General features: G+C 39.6%; 1 protein-coding gene across 5 annotated transcripts in view; it reads left to right on the forward strand.

Moving 5' to 3' along the window:
• Positions 1-22,669, forward strand: part of MAP3K5 (mitogen-activated protein kinase kinase kinase 5) — a 193,729-nt gene that overhangs the window by 134,306 nt on the left and 36,754 nt on the right. For all 5 annotated transcript variants that reach the window (XR_003521544.1, XM_027602930.1, XM_027602931.1 and 2 more), the window contains exons 15-19: positions 8,070-8,203; positions 13,943-14,070; positions 15,131-15,267; positions 16,231-16,336; positions 21,166-21,323. Coding sequence is in view for 4 of the 5 variants with exons in the window: in XM_027602930.1 (XP_027458731.1) it covers positions 8,070-8,203; positions 13,943-14,070; positions 15,131-15,267; positions 16,231-16,336; positions 21,166-21,323 (663 nt within the window). In the remaining variant the exon portion in view is untranslated. The remainder of the gene's footprint in view (positions 1-8,069; positions 8,204-13,942; positions 14,071-15,130; positions 15,268-16,230; positions 16,337-21,165; positions 21,324-22,669) is intronic.

The following is a 22,669-nucleotide window of genomic DNA, read 5'->3' on the forward strand; positions in this document are numbered from 1 at the left end:
GAGGGAACTGAGCAACAAGAGAGGAGGGGACAAGGAAAGCCAGTTAAGAGTCTGTAGAATTAGTACAGAAGAAAAGTAGGGAAGGCCTGATTCAAGGCAAAAGCAGATACACCTCATAGCATTTGGCAATCAGTTGGATTTGGGGAGTAAGGGAAAGGGAAGAATGCAGTCTACGACGGCCACCAGATATCTCCCAGATATCTGTTTGAATAAGAGATTGAATGTTCCATGAATATTGATGACACACTGGAATACCTTTATCCTAACGGTGTTTGGAAACAGAACTAAGACTATCCCTACAACACTGGTAGTGGTAAGAACACTAAATCAGGACTCATGAGCTGGGTATAAACCACAGCTCTAATTGTTTCCCTGGAAAAGATATTTCTGATCATTTGTAAATTGGAGCTAATCATAGACCTTCCCTACTATGACACAGGCTTATTATGACCATCAAATGGTATAGGTTATGGACAGTTGATTTTTTTTTTCTTTTAAATTATAAAGCATCCTGATAATGTAAGATGGTGGTAGTACTAGGTTCAGTGTGTAGGCGTGTATGCCCTTGATAGGGCATCCTGGCAGAGATGAGCTCCTTTGGTGATGGTCCCTGCCCTGCCTCCTGCTGGCCTGGTCCTGGCTGGTAGATTTCCTACATGTACGGCACAGCACGATGGGAGTCTGGGCCACAGGAATTGGGTGTGGAGTCTTAGGCTCTTTTTGGAATTTTTTGACTAGTTTGACTGCCTCTTTGCTGGAGCCCCATGTTACCTTCCAGTCTGAGGAAGTTGCTAAATAATCCTGCTCCCTATTCCCTCACCCTGAAAACACGCCAGATGTTCTGCTCTGGACGAGGACAGTCTTCGGCCATATATTAGGCATCCAGAACAGGAGTATTCTTTTATGTACATGGGGTACAGTGTTGCCAATGGGAAAGTAAGATGCTTCCCTTCCAGAGCGTGGTGTCTGTCCTTAGCCAGAGAAGGGTCCCTGATAGGGAGGTCAGCGCTCACCCATCCCTGGCTTGGTATTGGGCATAGTTTTCCCCAGGAGAATACAACTAATTGCTTTCTATCAGTGCTTGGAAACCTGTTGGAAATAAATAAACTGAAGCTGGTAAAGACAAAACCACATTTTCCTCATCCTCCTTGGCAGTGGTCCCTCAAGTCAAATGTGTGTACCCTGGAGAGTTTGCAGAGTGATCTGATTACTACCTTTGTAGTTAATTTGTCCTTTTTATGTCTGCTTCCTTTTTGATCTTCTGGTTGCTTTTCATTTTGTAATTTCCCTATACCATGTCTGCGTGTGAATTTATTTTTTATTTTTCCTACTTAGGGCTCAGTTTCCAGAAGTTATGTTTGATTCTGTCTCACATCTGTCTGGCCTTTTTTAGAATGTCTTATCCTTTTCTCCTGCTTTTTGATTTCTTATTTTATATCTTTATGTTAAATGTACTTATTCTAAAGTTTTTGTTTCTTTTACTTTATGAAGTTTAGGGAGATTGATATTTATCAAATCTGCTAACTCCCTGATGGTGAATTATTTCCTTATATGTTTTAAAATTTGGGGTCATGAGCTCAATTTCAATGATGTATTATGAGTGAGAATCCTGCACAGTCCGTCTTAAGGGAGTCTCCCTTTAAAATGTTTTTGCTTTGTTTCTGCTAGCACTCCAGGGATGTCCCAGGCTCAAGATCAATTATGGGTATCATGATAAGTGTAAATTTGAACTAAACCATGAGGATCAGCCTATGGTTGAAAGTATTCAGAGTATTCAGAAAGTATTCTTTTTGTCCACCCAGAGCTCAGTTTAAGACAGATGAGCTTTATTTTTGTTCCCCAGTGCAGTGGGCTAACTCTATTCTAATCTACCCTTTCATCAAGTTATAGTCCTTCAAGGACCCTGATTTCAAGGGCCCAGCTCTTCACCTGGCATAAGCACAAGGTCCCATTTCCTATCCCTTCATGGGCATTAAGACAAAAGTACCAGATAAGGGGTTGACAGACTATAGCCCAAAGGCCAAATACAGCCTGCCACTACCCTGTTCCTCCAGTAAAGAAGTTTTACTGGAACACAACCATGCCCAGCTGTTTATACATTGACTGAGCTATTTTCATGCTATAATGGCAGAGTTCAGTAGTTGCCACAGAGATCATGTGGCCCACAAATCTGAAAGTATTCAATATCTGGCCCCTTAGAAAAAGCATTTACCAACCTCTGCCCAAAATTAATGAGACTGAAGGCCCAGCCCTCATCCCCACCCCTTGGGCTGCGGGGACATCAATTATGATTACCCCTCAAGTGGTCCTCTTTCTCTTTATTTCTAGCTCCTGACAGTCTTCTTTAACTTTTTTGTAAGCCCTGGTAGGCACTTAAAAATGTGTCTATTTTGGGGTGCCTGGGTGGCTCAGTTGGTGAAGTGTCCGACTCTTGATTTCAGCTCAGGTCATGATCTCAGGGTCATGAGATTGAGCCCTGCATCAGGCTCTGCACTGAGTGTGGAGCCTGCTTAAGATTCTCCTCTCCTCTCCCTGTGCCCTTCCCCTGCTACTTGCATGCTCTCTCTCTATATATATATCCCTCTAAAAAAAAAGTGTGTCTATTTTATTTTATGTGGATGTTTTTAGCAGGAAGCCTTCCAAATACCAAGTCCACATATTGCCAGTACCAGAGCCCACTTTCTATTTTCTTGGATAATATAGACCGCTATGTGCATAAGATGTTATATATGAACCTAATGGCAACCACAAATCAAAAACCTAGAGTAGATACACAAACAATAAAGAGAAAGGAATCCAAGCATATCACTAAAGAAAGCCATCAAACCACAGGGGAAGAGAGCAAAAGGAGAAAGGAACAGAGAACTACAAAAACAACCATAAAACAAGTAATAAAATGGCAATAATTATATACCTCAGCAATTACTTTGAATGTAAATGGACTACATGCTCCAATCAAAAGATACAGGGTGACTATATAAAAAAGCAAGACCCATCTATGTGCTGCCTACCAGAGACTCACTTCAGACCTAAAGACACCTGCAGATTGAAAATGAGGAGATAGAAGAACATTTACCATGCAAATTGAAGCACAAGGAAAGCTGGGATAGCAGTATGTATATGAAACAAAATAGACTAAACCAAAGACTTACAAAAGACAAAAAAGGTCACTACATATTGATAAAGGGAGCCATCCAACAAGAGGATATAAAATTGCAAATATTTATGCAATAGAGCACCTAAGTACATAAAGCAACTATTACAGACATAAGGAAGAAATTGACAGTAATATAATAATAGTAGGGAACTTTAACACCCCACTTACATCAATGGATAGACCATCTCAACAGAAAATCAACAAGGAGACAGTGGCTTTGCATGAGACATTGGACCAAATGGACCTAACATATATTTAGAACATTCCATCCCAAAAAAGCACAATACATATTTTTTTGAAGTGCACATAGAACATTCTCCAGAATAGATCACATTAGGCCACAAAACAAGTCTCAGTAAATTCAGAAAGATTGAAATCATAGCATGCATCTTTTCTGACCACAATGGTATGAAACTAGAAATCAATCACATGAAAAAAATCTGGAAAGAACGCAGCTACATGGAGGCTAAATAACATGCCACTGAACAATGAGTGGGTCAATCAAGAAATCAAAGAGAAAATTAAAAAATGCATGGAGACAAATGAAAATGAAAATACAACAGTCCAAAATCTTTGGGATACAGCAAAAGCTATTCTGGGAGGGAATATTATAGCAATCCAGGCCTACCTCAAGAAGCAAGAATATCTCAAATAAAAAACTGAACCTTACACTTAAAGGAACTTAAAAAAAAATCAAGCCAAACACCAATAGAAAGAGGAAATTATAAAGATTAGAACAGAAATAGAGATTAAAAAATAACCAATAGAATAAATCAGTGAAACCAGGAGTTGGTTCTTGGAGAAGATCAACAAAATTGATAAGGCTTTAGACAGACTCATCAAAAAAAAAAAAAAAAAAAGAACAAAGAAAGAGGAGTCAAATAAAATCAGAAATGAAGGAGAAGAAATAACTGGTACCACAGAAATAGGAAGGATTATAAGAGAATATTATGAACAATTATATGCCAACAAATTGGACAACCTCAGAAAAATGAGTAAGTTCCTAGAAACATAAAACCTTCCAAATCTGAATCAGGAAGAAATAGAAAATTTAAACGGACCAATTACTAGCAATGAAATTGAATCAGTAATCAAAATCTCTCAAAAAAATAAAAAAGCCCAGGACCAGATGGCTTCACGGGTGAATTCTGCCAAGCATTTAAAGAGAAGGTAATACCTATTCTTCTCAAACTATTACCAAAAAAAAAAAAAAAAAAAAAAAAAACAGGAGAGGAAGGAAAGCTTCTAATTCATTCTATGAGGTGAGCATTACCCTGATACCAAAACCAGATAAAGGCACTAAAAAAAAAGAAAAGGAAAGGAAACTTGCCAGCAAATATCTGATGAACATAGATGAAGAATCCTCCACAAAATATTATCAAGCCAAATCCAACAATACATTTAAAAAATACTCAGCATGATATATCACATCAACAAGAGAAAGGATAAAAACCATATGATCATCTCAGTAAATGTAGAAAAAAACATTTGACAAAGTACAACATCCATTCATGATAAAAACCCTCAACAAAGTAGGTTTAGAAGGAACATACCTCAACATAATAAAGACATATATGGAAAACCCACAGCTAACATCATATTCAATGTTAAAGGACTGAAAGCTTTTCCCCTAAGGTCAGGAACGAGGCAAGGATGTTAACTCTCACCACTTTCATTTAGCATAGTACTGGAAGTCCTAGCTGCAGCAATCAGACAACAAAAAGAAATAAAAGGCATCCAGGGGTGCCTGGGTGGCTCATTCTGTTAAGCAGCTCTTGGTCTCAGCTCAGTTCTTGATCTCAGGATCGTGAGTTCAAGCCCTGTGTTGGAAGTAACCCATGTGTTCATTGATAGATGAATGGATAAAGAAGATGTGATATATATATATTATAGGTAATATATATATTATTAGTCATAAAAATATTAGCCATAAAAAAGAATGAAATCTTGCCATTTGTACCAACATGGATGGAGTTAGAGTGTATTATGCCAAGTGAAATAAGTCAGTCAGAGAAAGACAAATACCCATATGATCTCACTCATTTGTGGAATTTAAGAAACAAAGTGAACAAAGAGAAAGAGATGAACAAAAAAAAACCCAGACTCTTCAATACAGAGAACAAACTGATGGTTGCTAGAGGGGATGTGGGTGAGGGGAAGGGCAAATTAGGTAAAGGAGAGTAAGAGTACACTTATCCTGATGAGCACTGAGAAATGTATAGAAATATTGAGTCATTATATTGTATACCTGAAACTAATGTAACATTGGTAATTATACTTGAATAAAAAAAAAAAGGAGAAAGAAACAGACAAAATTACAAAAACAACAACAAAAAAGAAACAAAAAAATTTGCTGGCCTATAAAGGTTAAAAATAAATCTTTTTAATGGCTAATTCAAACCCTTCTGTGAGTTGAATCCAGCTACACTGGGTTTCTGCAAAGACATGGCTTGACCTTTTGGTGGCCCTACATTTGGTAATTTCATTCTGACACCAAAAATGGGCCTTTTTGGATGACTCCTCCACGTCTCAGGAGGTCTCTACCAAATACTCTCTAAACCCCTTTTATCTTGATCGGTTTTCCATATGTGACTGAGACACTTGACAACTTGGGATTTAGGGCTGTAGATATTTCCTTTTAGATTAAAGATGAAATTTTCCTCCTATTTTTCATTTTTTTTAAGTTTTAGTTAATATACAGTGCAATATTGGTTTCAGGAGTAGAATCCAGTGGTTCATCCCTTAAATATAACACCCTGTGCTCATCACAAGTGCTGTCTTTAATACCCATTACCCATCTAGCCCATCCCCCACCCACCTCCCTCCATCAACCCTCAGTTTGTTTTCTGTTGTTAAGAGTCTCTTATGGTTTGTTTCCCTCTCTCTTTTCCTTTTTTTCCCCTTCCCATATGTTCATCTGTTTTTTTCTTAAACTCCACATAAGAGTAAGATCGTATGGTATTTGTCTTTCACTGACTGACTTGTTTCACTTAGCATAATACACTCTAGTTCCATCCATGTCATTGCAAATGGCAAGACTTCATTTTTTTTTTTTGATGGCTGAGTAACATTTCATTATATATTATATACCTCATCTTCTTTATCCATTCATCAGTCGATGGACACTTGGGCTCTCTCCATGGTTTGGCTATTGTTGATAATGCTGCTATAAACATCAGGGTGCATGTGCCCCTTTGAATCTGCATTTTTGTATCCTTCAGGTAAATACCTAGTGGTGCAATTGCTGGATCGTAGGGTAGTTCTATTTTTAACTTTTGAGGAACCTCCATACTATTCTCCAGAGTGGCCGCACCAGTTTGCATTCCCACCAATAGTGCAAGAGGGTTCCCCTTTCTCTGCATCCTCGCCAACACCTGTTGTTTCTTATGTTGTTAATTTTAGCCATTCTGACAGGTGTGAGGTGGTATCTCATTGTGGTTTTGATCTGGATTTCCCTAATGACGAGTGATGTTGAGCTTCTTTTCATGCGTCTCTTATTCATCTGGATGTCATCTTTGGAAAAGTGTCTATTCATGTCTTCTGCCCATTTCTTAACTAAATTATTTGTTTTTTGGGTGTTGAATTTTATAAGTTCTTTATATACTTTGGATACTAACCCTTTATCAGATATGTCATTTGCAAATATCTTCTCCTCTTCTGTAGGCTGCCTTTTCGTTTTGTTGATTGTTTCCTTCGCTGCGCAGAAGAAGCTTTTTATCTTGAGGAAGTCCCAGTAGTTCATTTTTGCTTTTGATTCCCTTGTCTCTGGTGATGTGTCTAGTAAGAAGTTGCTGCAGCCGAGGTCCCAGAGGTTTCTTCCTATGTTCTCTAGGATTTTGATGGTTTCCTCTTTCACATTTAGGTCTTTTATTCATTTTGAATTTATTTTTGTGTATGGTGTACACACATATGACTCTCCAGTTTTCCCGACACCATTTGTTGAAGAGACTTTTTCCCATTGGACATTCTTTCCTGCCCTGTCGCAGATTAGTTGACCATAGAGTTGTGGGTCCATTTCTGGGCTCTCTACTCTGTTCCATTGATCTATGTGTCTGTTTTTGTGCCAGTACCATACTGTCTTGATGATGACAGCTTTGTAATAGAGCCTGAAGTCTGGAATTGTGATGCCTCCAGTTTTGTTCTAAGAAGGAAGTATATTGACATACAGGCCTACCTCAAGGAGCAAGAAAAGTCTTAAATATACAACTTAATCTTATACTGAAAGGAGCTAGAAAAGGCACAGCAAATAAAGCCTAACGCCAGCAGAAGAAAGGAAATAATAAAGATTAGAGCAGAAATAAATGATATAGAAACAAAAAAAACCCACAGTAGAATGGATTAACAAAACTATTTTTCATTTTCAAAATGTATTTTGGTCTTGGGGAATTGGGAGTAAAGGAAAAATAATCCTTATTTTATCATTGTCAATGCAGAAGACCACAAAAACTTCCTTCTTACCCAAAGCCTTTTTTTCAGTGGCTTTATTCTCTTGGCAGAGTATGAAATACTTGGACAGTATCAAAAACTGAGAAACAAAAGAAAGATCAATTCAATGTAATAAATAGTGATAGACATTATTGCTAATCATACTCATCTCCTGGATCTATGAAAAATAGGATTTAGTGGATAAAAAAATCCAAGTGGGCTTTTGAAGAAGCACTTTCCTGGATTTAAATACATAGTCCCTACTGTGTTCGTAGCATTTGTGAAAACATGAACATACTATCTGCTTTATGTTGAGAGTGTCCAGTTTTTGGCTCTTGAAGCTGCTGCTTAGAGCTTCATCATGTTGTTTTGCTTGTTAAACCGATTTGATAAAATAAGGGAAGATGCTCGTGGAAAAAGTTGATGTTTGAAATGTAGAATGCAACTCACATTTTAATCTTCTGTTCCCCCATTTTCCCTTTTGTAGTATGACTACGAATATGATGAGAATGGTGACAGAGTCGTTTTAGGGAAAGGCACTTACGGGATCGTCTACGCAGGCCGAGACCTGAGCAACCAGGTCAGAATCGCTATAAAGGAAATCCCAGAGAGAGATAGCAGGTACGGTAATTGTGGCTAATAAAAGCTGTTTTCAACGTACTTTGGGTTGTTTATGGCATTTTAGACAATGTTTTGGTGATATTCTAATTAATGAAGCTGTCTGAAAACTCCAGTGTCTTAATCAGCCCCCTCAGAGGTTTAGCTGCTGCATGAATCAGTGACTCAGGCACAGCCCTCTGGTGGGGAAGGGCAGCCTCTCCGAGGTGACAAGGACTGGACTTCTGAAGAGTAGGAAAGACAATGGCCTGTGCGTGTTGGGCTCAATTGTGTCAGAGAATGGTTGATTGATTAGACAGTTAGATGGGGAGTAAGCAGGATCAGAAATGGTTTGAACCCCACAGGTTCCAGTGTCCTGTTTCACACCCAAGGAGCTTGGAAGTCATCCCTCCATCTTAACAAGTGGAAAGCTGACCAAACTAAGACCAAACTAAGAATTCTCGGATCCACTGGAGAAGTGGAAGTCACAGGCCAAGCCACTGCCCCAAATTTGGAGGGAGAGTCATGGGGGGGGGCACACTTTTGTGAGTTTTGCCTCCAAAAGCCCTACCAGACCCTCACAGTGATATTGGAGAAAAATCCCCCCATGCTTCTGGCAGGGGGAAAGGGGAGAGGAACCATTTTGAAATATGCCACAGTTCTGTTCTTGCTGACAAGGCCTGACCTCAGAGAGACTATTTTTACCAGGCCTAACCTATGAGAGTGTTATCAGAGCCTAACCAGCTGGGGGGAAGGAAATACCCAACTCCTGCCCACTGTAGCCATCCTGCCCCAGCTGTGGGAGGAGGGAGACTGCAAAGCATTTGTGAGGCTCCCAGGCCAGGGGCACAGGCCCTCGAAGAGACTGAGACATAAGCATAAGATTATAGAATGCTTCCCCTCCTGGGATTCCTTTTACCTAATACATCATGCCTGACTTTCAGCAAAAATTACAAAGCATACCAAAAGACAAAAACACAGTTTGAAGCAAGCATCAGAACCGGACTCCGATATGGCAGGGATGTTGGAATGATCAGACCAGGAATTTAAAATAAGTTTAATATGCTGAAGGCTCTAATGGATAAAGTAGACGGTGTACAAAAATAGAGGGAGTGCAAACAGAGATGGAAATCCTAAGTCAGAACCAAAAGAAATGCTAGAGATCATAATCACTAACAAATGAAGAATGCCTTTGATGGGCTGGACACGGGCCCCTCTCTGAGCTTGAGGATATGTCCATAGGAACTTCCAAAACTGGGGTGTGTGGGTGACTCGGTTAAGCATCTGGTTCTCAATTTCGGCTCAGGTCATGATCGCAGCGTTGCGAGATCATGTCCCCTCAGGTCCGCTTGTCTTTGGCCACGGTGACAGGGCTACACGATCGGCTTTCTTCAGAAAGGATGCTCCCCTGAGTTCTCTGGGTCGTCTGTCCACCCACCCTCTCCACTTGTAAGTTTCCAGGTTAACGTGGCCAAAACGGAACTGTGGATTTTTACCCCCAGCTGTATTCCCTGCCTCAGTGAAGGTTATCTCATCCATCAGCTGCTCAGGCCAAATCTTAGGATTCCTTCAGATTCCTCTCTCTCACTCGATATCGCCTGCATCAGTAAGTCGTACCGTTGTCTCGACTTCTGTAACACATTCGCAATCTCCCCATTCTTGCCCATCGCCACGGCTGCACGTCCAGTCTAAGCCTTCAGGTCTCTCACGCGGGCTCCTTATTGTAACCACCCGGCAACTAGTCTCTGCCTTCACTCTTTCCTCTCCCCCTACTCCAGCCTTCCTCAGAGAAGCCACAGAGACCTCTCTGAAGTGGAAATCGCATCATGTCACTGCTGCTTGAAACCCTTCAGGGAAGCTTCTTGTAACCAGCACAAAACCCCGAGCCCTTAGCACAGACCTCTGCCTCCCTCTGTGGCCCCACCTCCCCCCCCCCCCCCCCCCCCGGCAGCCACACCGGGGCTCATTCCAGAGAGCTCAGCAAGATTGCCTCATTTCTGCCAGTTCTCCATTCAGACTTTAAGCCAGCAGACAGGCCTGCCTTACCTCCCCCATGCTGCAAACCACATCCTCCCAGTGTCCCAGGTCCCAGCTCTTTTTGCCTTTCCATCCTTAGTGCGTGACTTTCCCCAGAGGCCACTTTGCCTCCAGCCTCCATATCTGCATTTGAGGTAGGAAGAAGAAAAAAGACAACAGACTTTCCCAGAAACATCCAGCGTACTTTCCCCTCTGTTCCATTCACTGAGAAAGTGACCACCCTGAACCCGAAGGGAGGCTAGGGACTCAATAGCTTTTTAGCTGGCCCTTTGTTTCCTGAAACAAAATCCTACAAAGAGGGAAGGACAGATGTGAGGTAGGCAAACAGCTATTGCTGTCTGCCCCACGGGTGGTTTTCATTTTATTTTCTGTGATATTGTTGCAGAGTTTCCTCTTGGTTAATCGGTGAGACATAGTTATGAATAATAACTCTCATGAGATGATGATAGAACTTATTAATGCAATACCCAGGGTAATATATATCAATTTGTCATATTAAAAATTTTGTTAAATATTCCTATAGGTTCTTAAGTAACACATACGTAGATTCTGAAGCAATATAAAATTTAAAGGGCTTAGCACTATCCAATTACTGCAGCCAACCCACCGATCTTTAGCAACATCCCTCCCCTCCCACCAGCAGATGAATTTAAGTAGGTAGTTGGAAGCAAACCACTTTCAGAATCCCCTTTGTAACTTAAGTTTATTCAGCTGCCAGTGGGCATACACAAAGCACATCGACACCAACAAAGGTCCTGTTCTGTAGCAATGCATTTGGCAGAATGTGGGTTGTTTGAAAACACTCGCATGACAAGTGCTTCTCTTGAACACCTGGTTCCGGGCATCTCCTTGTTACCTATAAAAGCAAAAGTGAAGTCTCTTGTGTTATCGTGAGAGTCAACACACAAAGTTGTTTTCATCTATATGCCCTGGAGAGGTTTTCAGGGTGCGTGTAAAAAAGACAGCAGTTAGAAAGGACAATTGCTAAGGTAATAGGATGCATGTGAATAATGCATGATCCAGCATCTACGACACATGGCCATCTGGAAAGATGGATCATAGCAACAAAAACAGTTGCTTCTGTGTTTTCCTTCACACTTTAAAAACACTTCGTTAGAGAATCAGAGTAGTTGTAGGAGAGAAGTGGGGGTGGATTCCTAATCTGTCCCAACTCGTTGTTCATCTCAGGTTGGCTTCCTTCTCTAACATTCTACACACACCTGAACTATTTATTTAGATCAGCTTTTCTCTACCCTGCTGCATATTAGAGCCAACTGGGGCACTTTAAAAAATACTGATGCTGGGCACCTGGGTGGCTCAGATGGTTAAGCGTCTGCCTTCGGCTCAGGTCATGGTCCCGGGGTCCTGGGATCGAGTCCCACATCGGGCTCCCTGCTCCTTGGGAGCCTGCTTCTCCCTCTGCTTCTCTCTCTCTCTCTCTCTCTCTCTCTCTCTCTCCCCCTTCTGTGTCTCATGAATAAATAAATAAAAAATCTTTAAAAAAAAAAAAAAGAAATCTCCTAAAATTAAAAAAAAAAAAAATACTGATGCTCAGGCCTTACCCCCCGAAATTCTGGAGTGGGTCGTAGGCATTATTTTTTAAAAAATCCTTTCAAGAGATGAGATGTCCAGCCAAGGCAGGAAACCACTGGTGTGGATGGACGTAGTGGGAATTTGACTCAGAGAAGGTGCTCTGGAAACACATATGGATTAATAATTTTTCAAAGCTAAATATATATAAGTAACTCTGATTATCTATACCATTTCTTCTTTCCACTGTCACAGCTAATAGAGAAGACATAAGATTTTCTTGTCATTCCCATAGATAAGCATTGCTTATTGACTTGAACAAATTAGAATTTCATGCTCATTCGGTGCTTGGCACTTAACCTTTCACTTAGTGAGAATTTCTGAGTGTTACTAATCAATTTCATATTGGAAAAGAGTTCTTATTCTTAGCTAGGTTGAATCCTGACTATGATTGTAACTTTTAAGCTATCATCTGGTTACATAATGGAGGGCACAGGGGAGTGGCATATTTCCTTTTCTAGGATCTTATATTTAAATATCCATAATTGATTTGCAATAGAGGGTCAGGAGGTGGGAGCCCTTTGGCTCATCATAAACTGAATTAATCACTTGCTTCGGATTATTTAGTAATTTTAATGCCCTAAATCTGTAGAATAGACCCAATATTTGCTACTAATTTATCTCATGCATATCGAGAGCAATCTTATTAACTAATGTTAATAAAGTGTATTAAACACCATAGAAGAAGTAACTTGCAAATGTCCTGAGACTCATAACCTAAGTATCTTATTGGTAACACCATATACCCGTATTTCTCGTGTTGTCTCAGTTACCAAAATGGAGCTGTCTCTAACTGATACCCTGTTAAGGGATTCAGGTTAATACCTACCTTTATAGTTCCTAGAGCAGTTCTAAAGAAAAATAAAACAAGTAAAAGAGCTAAAATACAAGTTAATTTTTTGCTGTTGTAGGAAGCATTCTGAGTAATATTTCAAAGATTATAAAAGTTTGTTTAAATGAATTTGGATTTTTGTAACCTCCTAATTGCTTTAGCTTTGTAGCTTACCCTGAAAAGCTTCATGAAAATATCATTATTCAATACTAACCAGGTCTAGTATTTGTCACTGGCATTCAAAAAAATCCATTCTGTTTACATGGATTTGCCATCGTAAGATCTAAGTATTTCTTGCACGTAACACCAAAACAAATAATGAGGCGTCAGGTTTGTAGTGTGTGGTCTAGTCGTTAGTGCCTTTCACACCTGTAACCTCCACTGTACAACAGAAAAAAAATTAGAGAACAGCTTTCAGTCTCTAACACCCTACCATGGTTAGTTATAAAATACTCATTTTAATATAAGTATATAATAGTAACATTCAAGGTTGCTAAGAGTCTAGAAGCTGTATAGTACTTCAAATAATCATCAAGAGGGTTGTTGTTTTGTCTGTTCCAGAGATATAAAACACTTTCACTGTATAATCTGATAAAGCGACATACTTCAAGTATGTAATTTTGAAAGAAACCAGGTGGTTTAATCCTGGTCTTTCAGCATGGAGGCATGGGTAGGATGAGGTAAAAAAAAAAAAATCATGATATATTAGAACTGATGGGCCCAGTAAAATGAGGATTAGGAGCTCAAGGCTTAGGATATAAATGGTTTTATGTTTCCTACAGAAGAGTCGCCCGGCCTTTTAGTAAGTTCTGGAATGAAAATGAAAGTGATTTGTAATTTTTATCTTCCAGGGAAGGAGTCTCCTGGAATAGTAGAGTTATGTTATGAGGCCAGTGGAATAGAAAGTCAGTGAGCTATGTGGGTGCATTCAGTCTTCCTGGACTAATATCTTAGCTCTGTCGTTTACTAGCTTTAAGATCTTGGACAGGTTAGTTATCCTCTTGGTGAATCAATTTCCTCATCTGTAAAATGGGCATCTTAAAAGTACCTTCTCCTGGGGTTGTTGTGAGAAATGAGTTAATATATACAATAGGCTCAGATCAATGCCTGACACATTACCCCTCAGACCCTACCTACCACCGCTTCAACTTCACAGAATTTATGTTAAATAAGCACTTTAGATAGTCATATTTTACTTTACATGTGGACATATATTTAGCTGATGTTTTCAATTTGTATTGCTTACATTTATACACTAAAATCTGGCTACACAATTGGCTCATCAACATTTGCATGTCTTTTAGATACTCCCAGCCCCTACATGAAGAAATAGCATTGCATAAACATCTGAAGCACAAAAATATTGTCCAGTATCTGGGCTCTTTTAGTGAGAATGGTTTCATCAAAATCTTCATGGAGCAGGTCCCAGGAGGTAAGAGATGTTTTTCTTTCTTTAAAAAGTTTAAATTTTTAGGGGCTTGAAGAGGAGCACAATTGAATGGGATTTACTAGTTTACAGGTCTTAATTTGTCTAAGTTAAAATATAAATTCGATTATGCGCATTGCAGCATTATTTACAATAGCCAAGATATGGAAACAACCTAAGGGTCCACATTGGATGAATGGATAAAGATGATGTGTTTTATATACACAATGGAATATTATTCATTCATAAAAAGGAGTGAAATCTTGCCATTTTCAACAACATAGATGGACTGTGAGGGCATTATGCTAAGTGAAATAAGTTTTACAGGGAAAGACAAATACTGTATGATCTTACTTACATGTAGAATAAAAAAAAAAACCCCAAACAAACAAAAAAAACAAGCTCATAAATAACAGAGAACAAATAGGTGGTTGCCAGAAGGAGGGGGAGGGGTGGGCAAAATGGGGGAAGAAGGTCAAAAGGTATGAACTTGCAGTTATAAAATATGTAAGTCCTGGGGATGTGATGTGCAGCATGGTGACTAGAGTTAACACTCCTCTATTGTGTATTTGAAAGTGGCTAAGAGAGTAAAACATAAACGTTCTCATCACAAGAAAAGAATGTTCTTGTAACCATGTGTGGTGACAGGTGTTAATTAGACTTATTGTGGTGATCATGTTGCAGTGTATATAAATATTGCATCATTATGTGGTACACCTGAAACTAATATAATGTTGTATGTCAATTATACCTCAATAAAATTTTTTTTTAAATTAGACATGTGACATCAGCTTGCAGTTTATTAGGAGACGATAAAAGTATGCTGAACCATTTTAGTATCAATCATTGTGACTTGGATTAAAGTTAGGGACTGAGTGGCCTTTTATTTTGACTATTTGATAATGAGCATCTTCAGAGCATATGAGAGCCCAAGCGTCTAGTAGTCTACTTCCTGGGCCACCAGGAATAACCAATAAATGTTAGCTTAAATTAATGTTCTGCTATAAACATGCTTGGAAGAACTAATTTGATAAGATTTTATCCACCGATTCTCCCTACTTTACAGGAAGTCTTTCTGCTCTCCTTCGTTCCAAATGGGGCCCATTGAAAGACAATGAGCAAACAATTGGCTTTTATACAAAGCAGATACTTGAAGGATTAAAATACCTCCATGACAATCAGATAGTCCACCGGGATATAAAGGTAGGATGCACTAGGATTCATGTTTGCAAGTTCCTTGGTAGGTAACTGTTTTCTTCGCAAAAGTCATACTGTGTTATGGGGATTAATTTAGAATTGTGAATAAATAAAGCTTAGAGATAGCAGAAATATAAGCTACTACCTCCTCTGCTCCAAGTCAGTTATTGATATTCATGCCTTATCTCTTCTCCTCAATGAATAAACCTCTCAACCATGTTCAGCCAAGAAAGATTGAGCTTCCACTGCACACCTGACACTGTTTTAGGTGCTCTCGGGAGGAGGCACAGCAGGACAAAATTGGACAGGATAGGGTCCCTGCTCCTGAGGCGCTCACAGGTTGCTCAATCTTTGTATCCTTGCCCAGAGTAGCTACTCAGTAAATATCTACTACATCAATGGATGAATGATTAGGAGGGAGGGGAAAAAAAAAAAAAAAAGATTCCCTCTTCTGACAAGTATCACCTACTCGCTTTTAGAACTAAAATTAAATAACTTATTTGATTCCCTTTAAAAAGAGAAAATTCAGAACTAATAAATTTCTGACAAAGGCAGAACTATGGAAAGGAAGTTACTATTACTATCCCCAAATCAACCCAGCTCTCGTTGATTTGCTATATCCCTAAATATTCCAGGAAAAGAAGAACAACAGCAGAAAATAAAATAAAATGACTAGGAAGTCATGAATATCTTAGTTATCACACACAGATAGCCCCTACGGTTTGCAGACCACAGCAAGTGCTAGCCAGGCACCCGTTAGGACCTTGTGGCCTGAGTTAGCAGGTTGTGAAGTGATAATATGTAAACAAAAATGGTGTCAAGAATTCACTCTCGAGGTTAACTATTAATGAAGAGCGCAGAGTGAGTCCTTGTTTGCTCTAAGGATACCTTTTCTTATTGGACTTACGAGCCAACCACAAACAGTAATGGAAGAAAGAACATTTTTGATTCAAGTCTTTTGTTCTCTAGGGCGACAATGTGTTGATTAATACCTATAGTGGTGTTCTCAAGATCTCAGACTTCGGGACATCAAAGAGGCTCGCTGGCATAAACCCATGTACTGAAACTTTTACTGGTATGTTTTTGCAGTGATGATACAGATCTTATGTAATTAAAGAAATAATTGCTGCATTAGAGCCTAATGTGAGAGATAAAGTCAGTCTGGGTTCTCACAGACATTAATGTGAGTATATTTTGATGCTCATTGAAAAATGTTATGCAGAATTTGATCTGGCTCTTTTCTCATCTTGTATTTCTATGATTTGCTCAGTCTCCTGCTTAATGCCACTGAAAAAAAAATTTTTTTTTTAACTCTCAACTTGTTTTCCCCTTCATGTCATTACTTCTCTCCTGGTTGGCTATAACCACTATAAACCTGACGAGATTTTTTTTTTTTAAACATGTTTTTAGCCCAACATCTCTGTGATTCTTACTCATACCTTAATCACTTCCCATTTGAACTATGAGTTCCTAATCTGTTTACTCCCTGTGGCCTATTTCCTACTCACAATATAAATAACCCGTAGAATTTCAATTCAGAAAGAGGAAGTGACTCACCAACTCAGAATTGGGGTGGGGAGAGAGCATGCCTGAGAATTAGGCAATCCAGCCACCAAGCTACCTCTGAACAAAGTCCTGCGGGAGTGGAGACAAAGTGATTGCCAAAAAGGTAACAAGAGGAAACCAAGGCTCAGAGAGATGAATGACTGCCCCACAGTTACAGGAAGGCATCTGGAACTTTGACTCTGGTCTCCACTAGAAATTCTTACCACTCAACTCTGCTGATTCTCATGAAGTGCTAAGGCCTTGTTATTATCATCAGAGAAAGAGTAATTTAAAGGTAATGAATAATCTGTAGTCTAACATAAAGCAAAATGGCCAGATATCCCCCATTTCTGAATTCTGTGAGGTAGGTGGTGGTACCTCAATTTTGCAGATGAGGAGATTGAGAGAGAGAAGAGAGATCACAGCTAGAGGTCACAACACCTTGTAAATGATAGAACTTGGATTTTTAATCTACCCTTTGCTCTTTGCTTTGACCTTCTTGCTCTAGTCCATCTTCCTCTCCACCTTGCTGATGTAGCTGTTTTGGTAGCCTGGAAGGGGAAAAGGAGAGAGAGAAATTCTGTAAATTTTCTCCTCAGAACATTCAGTCAATAACACCTCTGACCCAATTCCTACACTCACAGCAATGGGTCTTTCAGGGCACAGCATTAAACACATTTAAATTGTAGTTTTTTGAACAAAATTAATTCCAACCTACTAGTAACTTTAAATGTCTTTCCATTTCTTTCCTCATACTCTCTCAATTTGGCAAGAGACATTTTAAATGTTGCCAAGACTCGGTAACTTCTGATGGGAGAATCCCTACTTTCAGACATTTTATTTGGGCAAGATGTTAATTTAATGTCTTCTGCTTATCTTAAAGACATGTTTGTTTGTTTTTTTAATCCCCAAAGGAGTTGTAGTAAAGCAGTCCTCCCAGAGCCCTTTGTTTGCGTTTCTCACACTGGCCTCACCGGAGTGACCCATGTCACTAATGTGCCTGGTTGGTCTCCAGGGCTGATCAAGAGGACTTGGAGGGGCACACCTTGATCCGCTCATGGCCATAGGCCTCACAGGTGCTCAGTCAACTTCTGATGAACTGACTGGAAAGACATTGATCTGTTTGGTGATTTGGTGAGAGGGAGGGCAGCATCACCCACCATTTACAGAGTGCTTACTAACTACCTGACTGTGTTAAGTGTTTTACATATTTCACTGAAATTCATATATCAGCTCTAATTCTTTGGAATCAGTATCCCAATTTACAATGCAAAATTAAGGTTCAAAGAGGTTGAATAACTTGCCCAAGGTCATAGTGCTAGTATGTAATAGGGCTACAATTTAAACTAGACCTAACATGCCAAATGGAACTAATTATCTTCTCCCCAAACCTGTTCCACCCACACTCTTCTCCCTCTCAGTTGATGGCCACCCAAAACTTAGAGGGATCCTTGGTGCCTCTCTTTTCTCGCACCCCAACCCAATCCACAAGGAAGCCTACTGGCTCTACCTTCAGAAGGTGTCCAAAACTGGACCACTCCTCACTGCCTCCACTCTGCCACCCTCCGCTCTCAACTGCATCACCTCCAAAGCCTGTTCTCCTTGCTTGGGCTCTTGCCTCCTACTGTCTACTCTTAACACTGCAGCCAGAGTGGTCCTTTTAAAACATAAATCAAGCCCTGTTACTCAGAGACTTTAGTGGCTTTCTGTTCCTTTCAGAGCAAACAAATGCCGAAGTCCTAATATGGTGGACAAGGCTCTGACCTGATTCCGAGTCCATTACCTTTTAGACCTCATTTCCTACTCTTAGCCCTTGCTCCCTCTGTGCCAGAAACACTGGCCTTCCTGCATTTCCTTCATTGTACCATGCCTCAAGGCCTTTGCACATGCTCTTCCTTCTGCTAGTAACACTATTCTCCCAGCTATCTGCGTAGCTAAATCCCTCTCCTTTGAAGTTTTATCTTAGATGTCATCTCAGCGAGCCTACCATGACTGCCCTATTGATGGGGCAGCCCTCCCTGGACACTCTTGATCCCCCTTCCCTACGTTTTGTGTGTGTGTGTGTGTGTGTGTGTGTGTGTGTGTGTGTGTGTATGTGCCATTGACACATCACTTTCTAACATACTATATAATTTACTGATTTATTATGCTATACTTTAATGTCTGTCTCCCATTGCAAAAAATGCAAGCTCTATGAGCCCAGGATTTCTGCTTATTCCACTGCTATATTCTAAGTGTCTGGCCCACAGTAGGCACTTGATATAAATCTGCTGAATGAATGAGTGGATTAAGTGGGATGTCAAAGTTCACACTTTTAGCCACTAAATTGTAGTGGTTTCATGGGTGATTGCAATTCTAAAGATTATTTTAAAGTAATTTTTTAAAACTTTGGAATGAAGCTACATAAGGTATGGATTTTAGAGTCAATACTCTTGTTTTCCTTAGGCCAATGTACAGATTGGCTTGTGTCTTCATTATCTAGCTCTGTAAATCTCTTTATATAAAATATTATATGTCATAATAAAGAGAGCAGATATGAATACAAAACTAAACCTTTTTTTTTGGCACTTGCTCTGTGGAGGATAATTAAACACAACTAGCAGATAGAGCTCTTCGAAATATTATCTGATACATAGAAACATTGCATAATGTGTTAAGATTTTACTTGAATTGTTCAATTTTTAAAGTTCACTATATTTTAATCAGTTGTAATTTCTACTCAGATATTAGTACAACTTAAATTCTCTCATCAATTCTATTTTAGAATACAAGAAAAACCGAGTGGTAGACTTAAACATGTATTTTCTAAAAGACCATTGGATTTTATTTACATCATAAAAAAAAACAAACCCATCCAATCACTCTAGTTCATCATCTAAAAATAAAGAAATCATAGCAATTTTCTCCTAAGGGTAGGTGATTTGAGGAATGTAGTTACCTTACCCTTGGCCAGGTAAAATGCTTCCCTCTAATAGTGTTGCTGATTTAAGCCGACAGCAGACATGTACAGTCATATGTGAACTTGAACATGAGCTCCTGCCACATAATAATGAGAGCCGGAGGATAACCTGGCAAGATGCCAATACTTGACAAAAATAATATACTTTTATTTGGTCTTTTGAACAACAAACAGCCAGTTTCTAGCCTATGTTGGTGGGCTTCCTAGGAACAATTTAGAGGAATGGTGCAGAGCAGTTTCACCTATAAATCATGCATGAGGCGTTCATAAAAGGTGTCTCTATTTATCAAAATGTCTGTCAGTTTGGTTATGAATCAGAAAATACTGAAGTAGCTCTTTTAGCAAATGCCTCAGGATTTGAAATACTTGAATATGGCATCTTGGATGAGTTCCTGTTTGCTGATTCTATCATTTGTATGAGTCTATCAGTAGCAGGGGATGTGGCAATAATCTGTTCCTGTTCACACTTCTGACTCATTGTTGGATTTGGGGGAATCACTCAAGGGGGTATTAGAAGCCAACTCAGCCTCTCACTCAAGCCACTGAGACAACTGCCGTTGGGTGTTTATCTGAGATATACCAGACCAGAGCTAGAGCCAAACATTCTTGGCTCCCCGTTTAGTGTTCTTTCCATCATACCACGCTCTTCAACTCTCTGATTCCATGTAGCCTTTTAAATCTCCTATGTTTCATTGTATTCTTCTTCACTCTGTGCCTGGTGATTTGTCTGTAGCGATGGCTCCTGACCTGTCTTTGATCCATTAAACCTGTTATTCCATGGACCACAGGCACACAGCAGAAGCCATATATATTTGATTTACAGAATAAAATAAACCAAAAAATGATTTACATAATTTTTAACAATGGCTTTTAGAATCTTCATGCTTTTGTGATTTAGAAATAAGAATCAAAACAGAAGAATTAAGCACTCAATTCAGAAATTGAGAAATATAGATCTAGGAAGAATGGATGATTGACCTAGACTTTTCCTGCAAAGATTAGAAGTATACATAATAGGAATCTTCACGTATTTGAAAAACTAATTGCAAAAAATGTGTGTTGATATATTCTCTGCTGTTTTCAAATGACTCATTCTTAGAAGTTTCTAAGAGGTCCCAATAAAATGATGCCTCATTTATACTCTACTGTCTAGGAGATGAGAAAGTATCTATTCATGACCAGATCATGTTGGCAAGCTATTCTTACATCCCTGATAAAATGCACTATAATAACTGCTATCTCCACTTTTATTAATGACAGAGAAAACTGGAACTCAAGAAAGATGAAATATTGAGACCTGAATCATGCTTCTAAAGTTGTCTTATTTATGTGGACAATTAAAGCTGTCATTAGATGTTCATCTGTTTTCTCAAGTGGAAGTGTGTTTGAATTATCCCCAGGTACCCTTCAGTATATGGCACCAGAAATCATAGACAAAGGTCCACGAGGCTACGGGAAAGCAGCAGACATCTGGTCTTTGGGCTGCACCATCATCGAAATGGCCACAGGGAAACCACCTTTTTATGAACTGGGAGAACCACAAGCAGCTATGTTCAAGGTCACATTTCATATGTCTTAAATGTCTTAAAAACCACTGGATAAAACTATTGGATGTTCCGTGTGTGTGTATGATATTTTTTTAGGCCAAAGGGAAGGAGCCTAAGTAAGCACATTGAATGTGCTCTCAGAACTCAGTGAAGTCAAGAAGATTCACTCCCCTCCAAGTCAGTGCGTATGCCTCATACTGAGGATCTCTCTGCCTTAGATTTCTCAGCTATAAAGTGAGATTCCATGTAACTTTGTCTAACCGCCTTTTCACAATGCAGCATAAATAACACACTACTCCATGGAAGACGATTTAAGCTCTTTGGGAAATAGTCTGGAAATCTTCCATGGAGGGAGATATAAGGACATTTTTACTTCATTTAAGTATTAAATCAAAGCAATATTTTCCTTCTCTATCATAAGAGTTTGGAGGCTCCATTAAGAAAGGGGTGGGCAGTAATTGCTATTTTAAGGGTGCCAGTCGTATTCTTCTTATAGCTGCTCTTCTAGCCACTTACTCTGCCTTTCATTCGTAACTCTCCTGGGAGGGGGAAGCAGCCCACCTCCCAAAATAGGGAGCCCTGAATATGGAAATAGGGCTGACAGAGCCCAGGGGCCACAGCCTCGGAGTCCAGGGACTGAGCAAAGCAGTGACCTGCCCTGAGTCCCTGCCGGCCCCACCTGTCCTCGCCTGCCACACTGCCAAGCCAGAGGAAGGTTCAAACTGAGCCCCTGCTTCCCAAGAAGTAAAGCTCACCCGTCTGCTGTTCTCTAAGGCAGAAGACTTCCGATGAGAATTTGTGATTTCTTTCCCTGCCGCGGACAATGTTTCTATCACTTATTCCGCTGTGAATAGCCTCTCTCATGAGGGGCCATGTGTCACATACCTTCTGCTTGTGTAGGAAACTTGGCTTCCCTTCAGCTTGAAAATGATCTGATGGGATACCGCTGATACAGAAATGAGGACTGTAACCAAACTGGAAGGGCAATGAGAGCTGCTAAGAGAGCTGCCTTTCTCGATATAAATGGGTATCTTTCTCTTCTTGGTCAGTGTTTCAAGTTTTCACCCATCTCTAGGATTTCACTCTGAAATGCTGCTCTATTACCCGTCGGTGTAGGGATTATTATACAATATGCTTTAGAAGAGATGACATAGACTCTAGCACCGATTTACAGTGTTTGAATCTAGGCTTCAACATAGTCAGACTCTTTGATGACTTTGGGCAAATTGCTTAACCCTCTCGTACCACATTTTCCTAATCTGTAAAATGGGTATAAAAATAGTACCAATCTAATAAAGGTTTTTTGAGACGTGTATGAGATAATATGTGCAAAACACTTAGAATAGTGTCTGACATA

Source organism: Zalophus californianus, chromosome 7 (assembly GCF_009762305.2).
Source record: "Zalophus californianus isolate mZalCal1 chromosome 7, mZalCal1.pri.v2, whole genome shotgun sequence".
Taxonomy (NCBI): Eukaryota; Metazoa; Chordata; class Mammalia; order Carnivora; family Otariidae; genus Zalophus; species Zalophus californianus.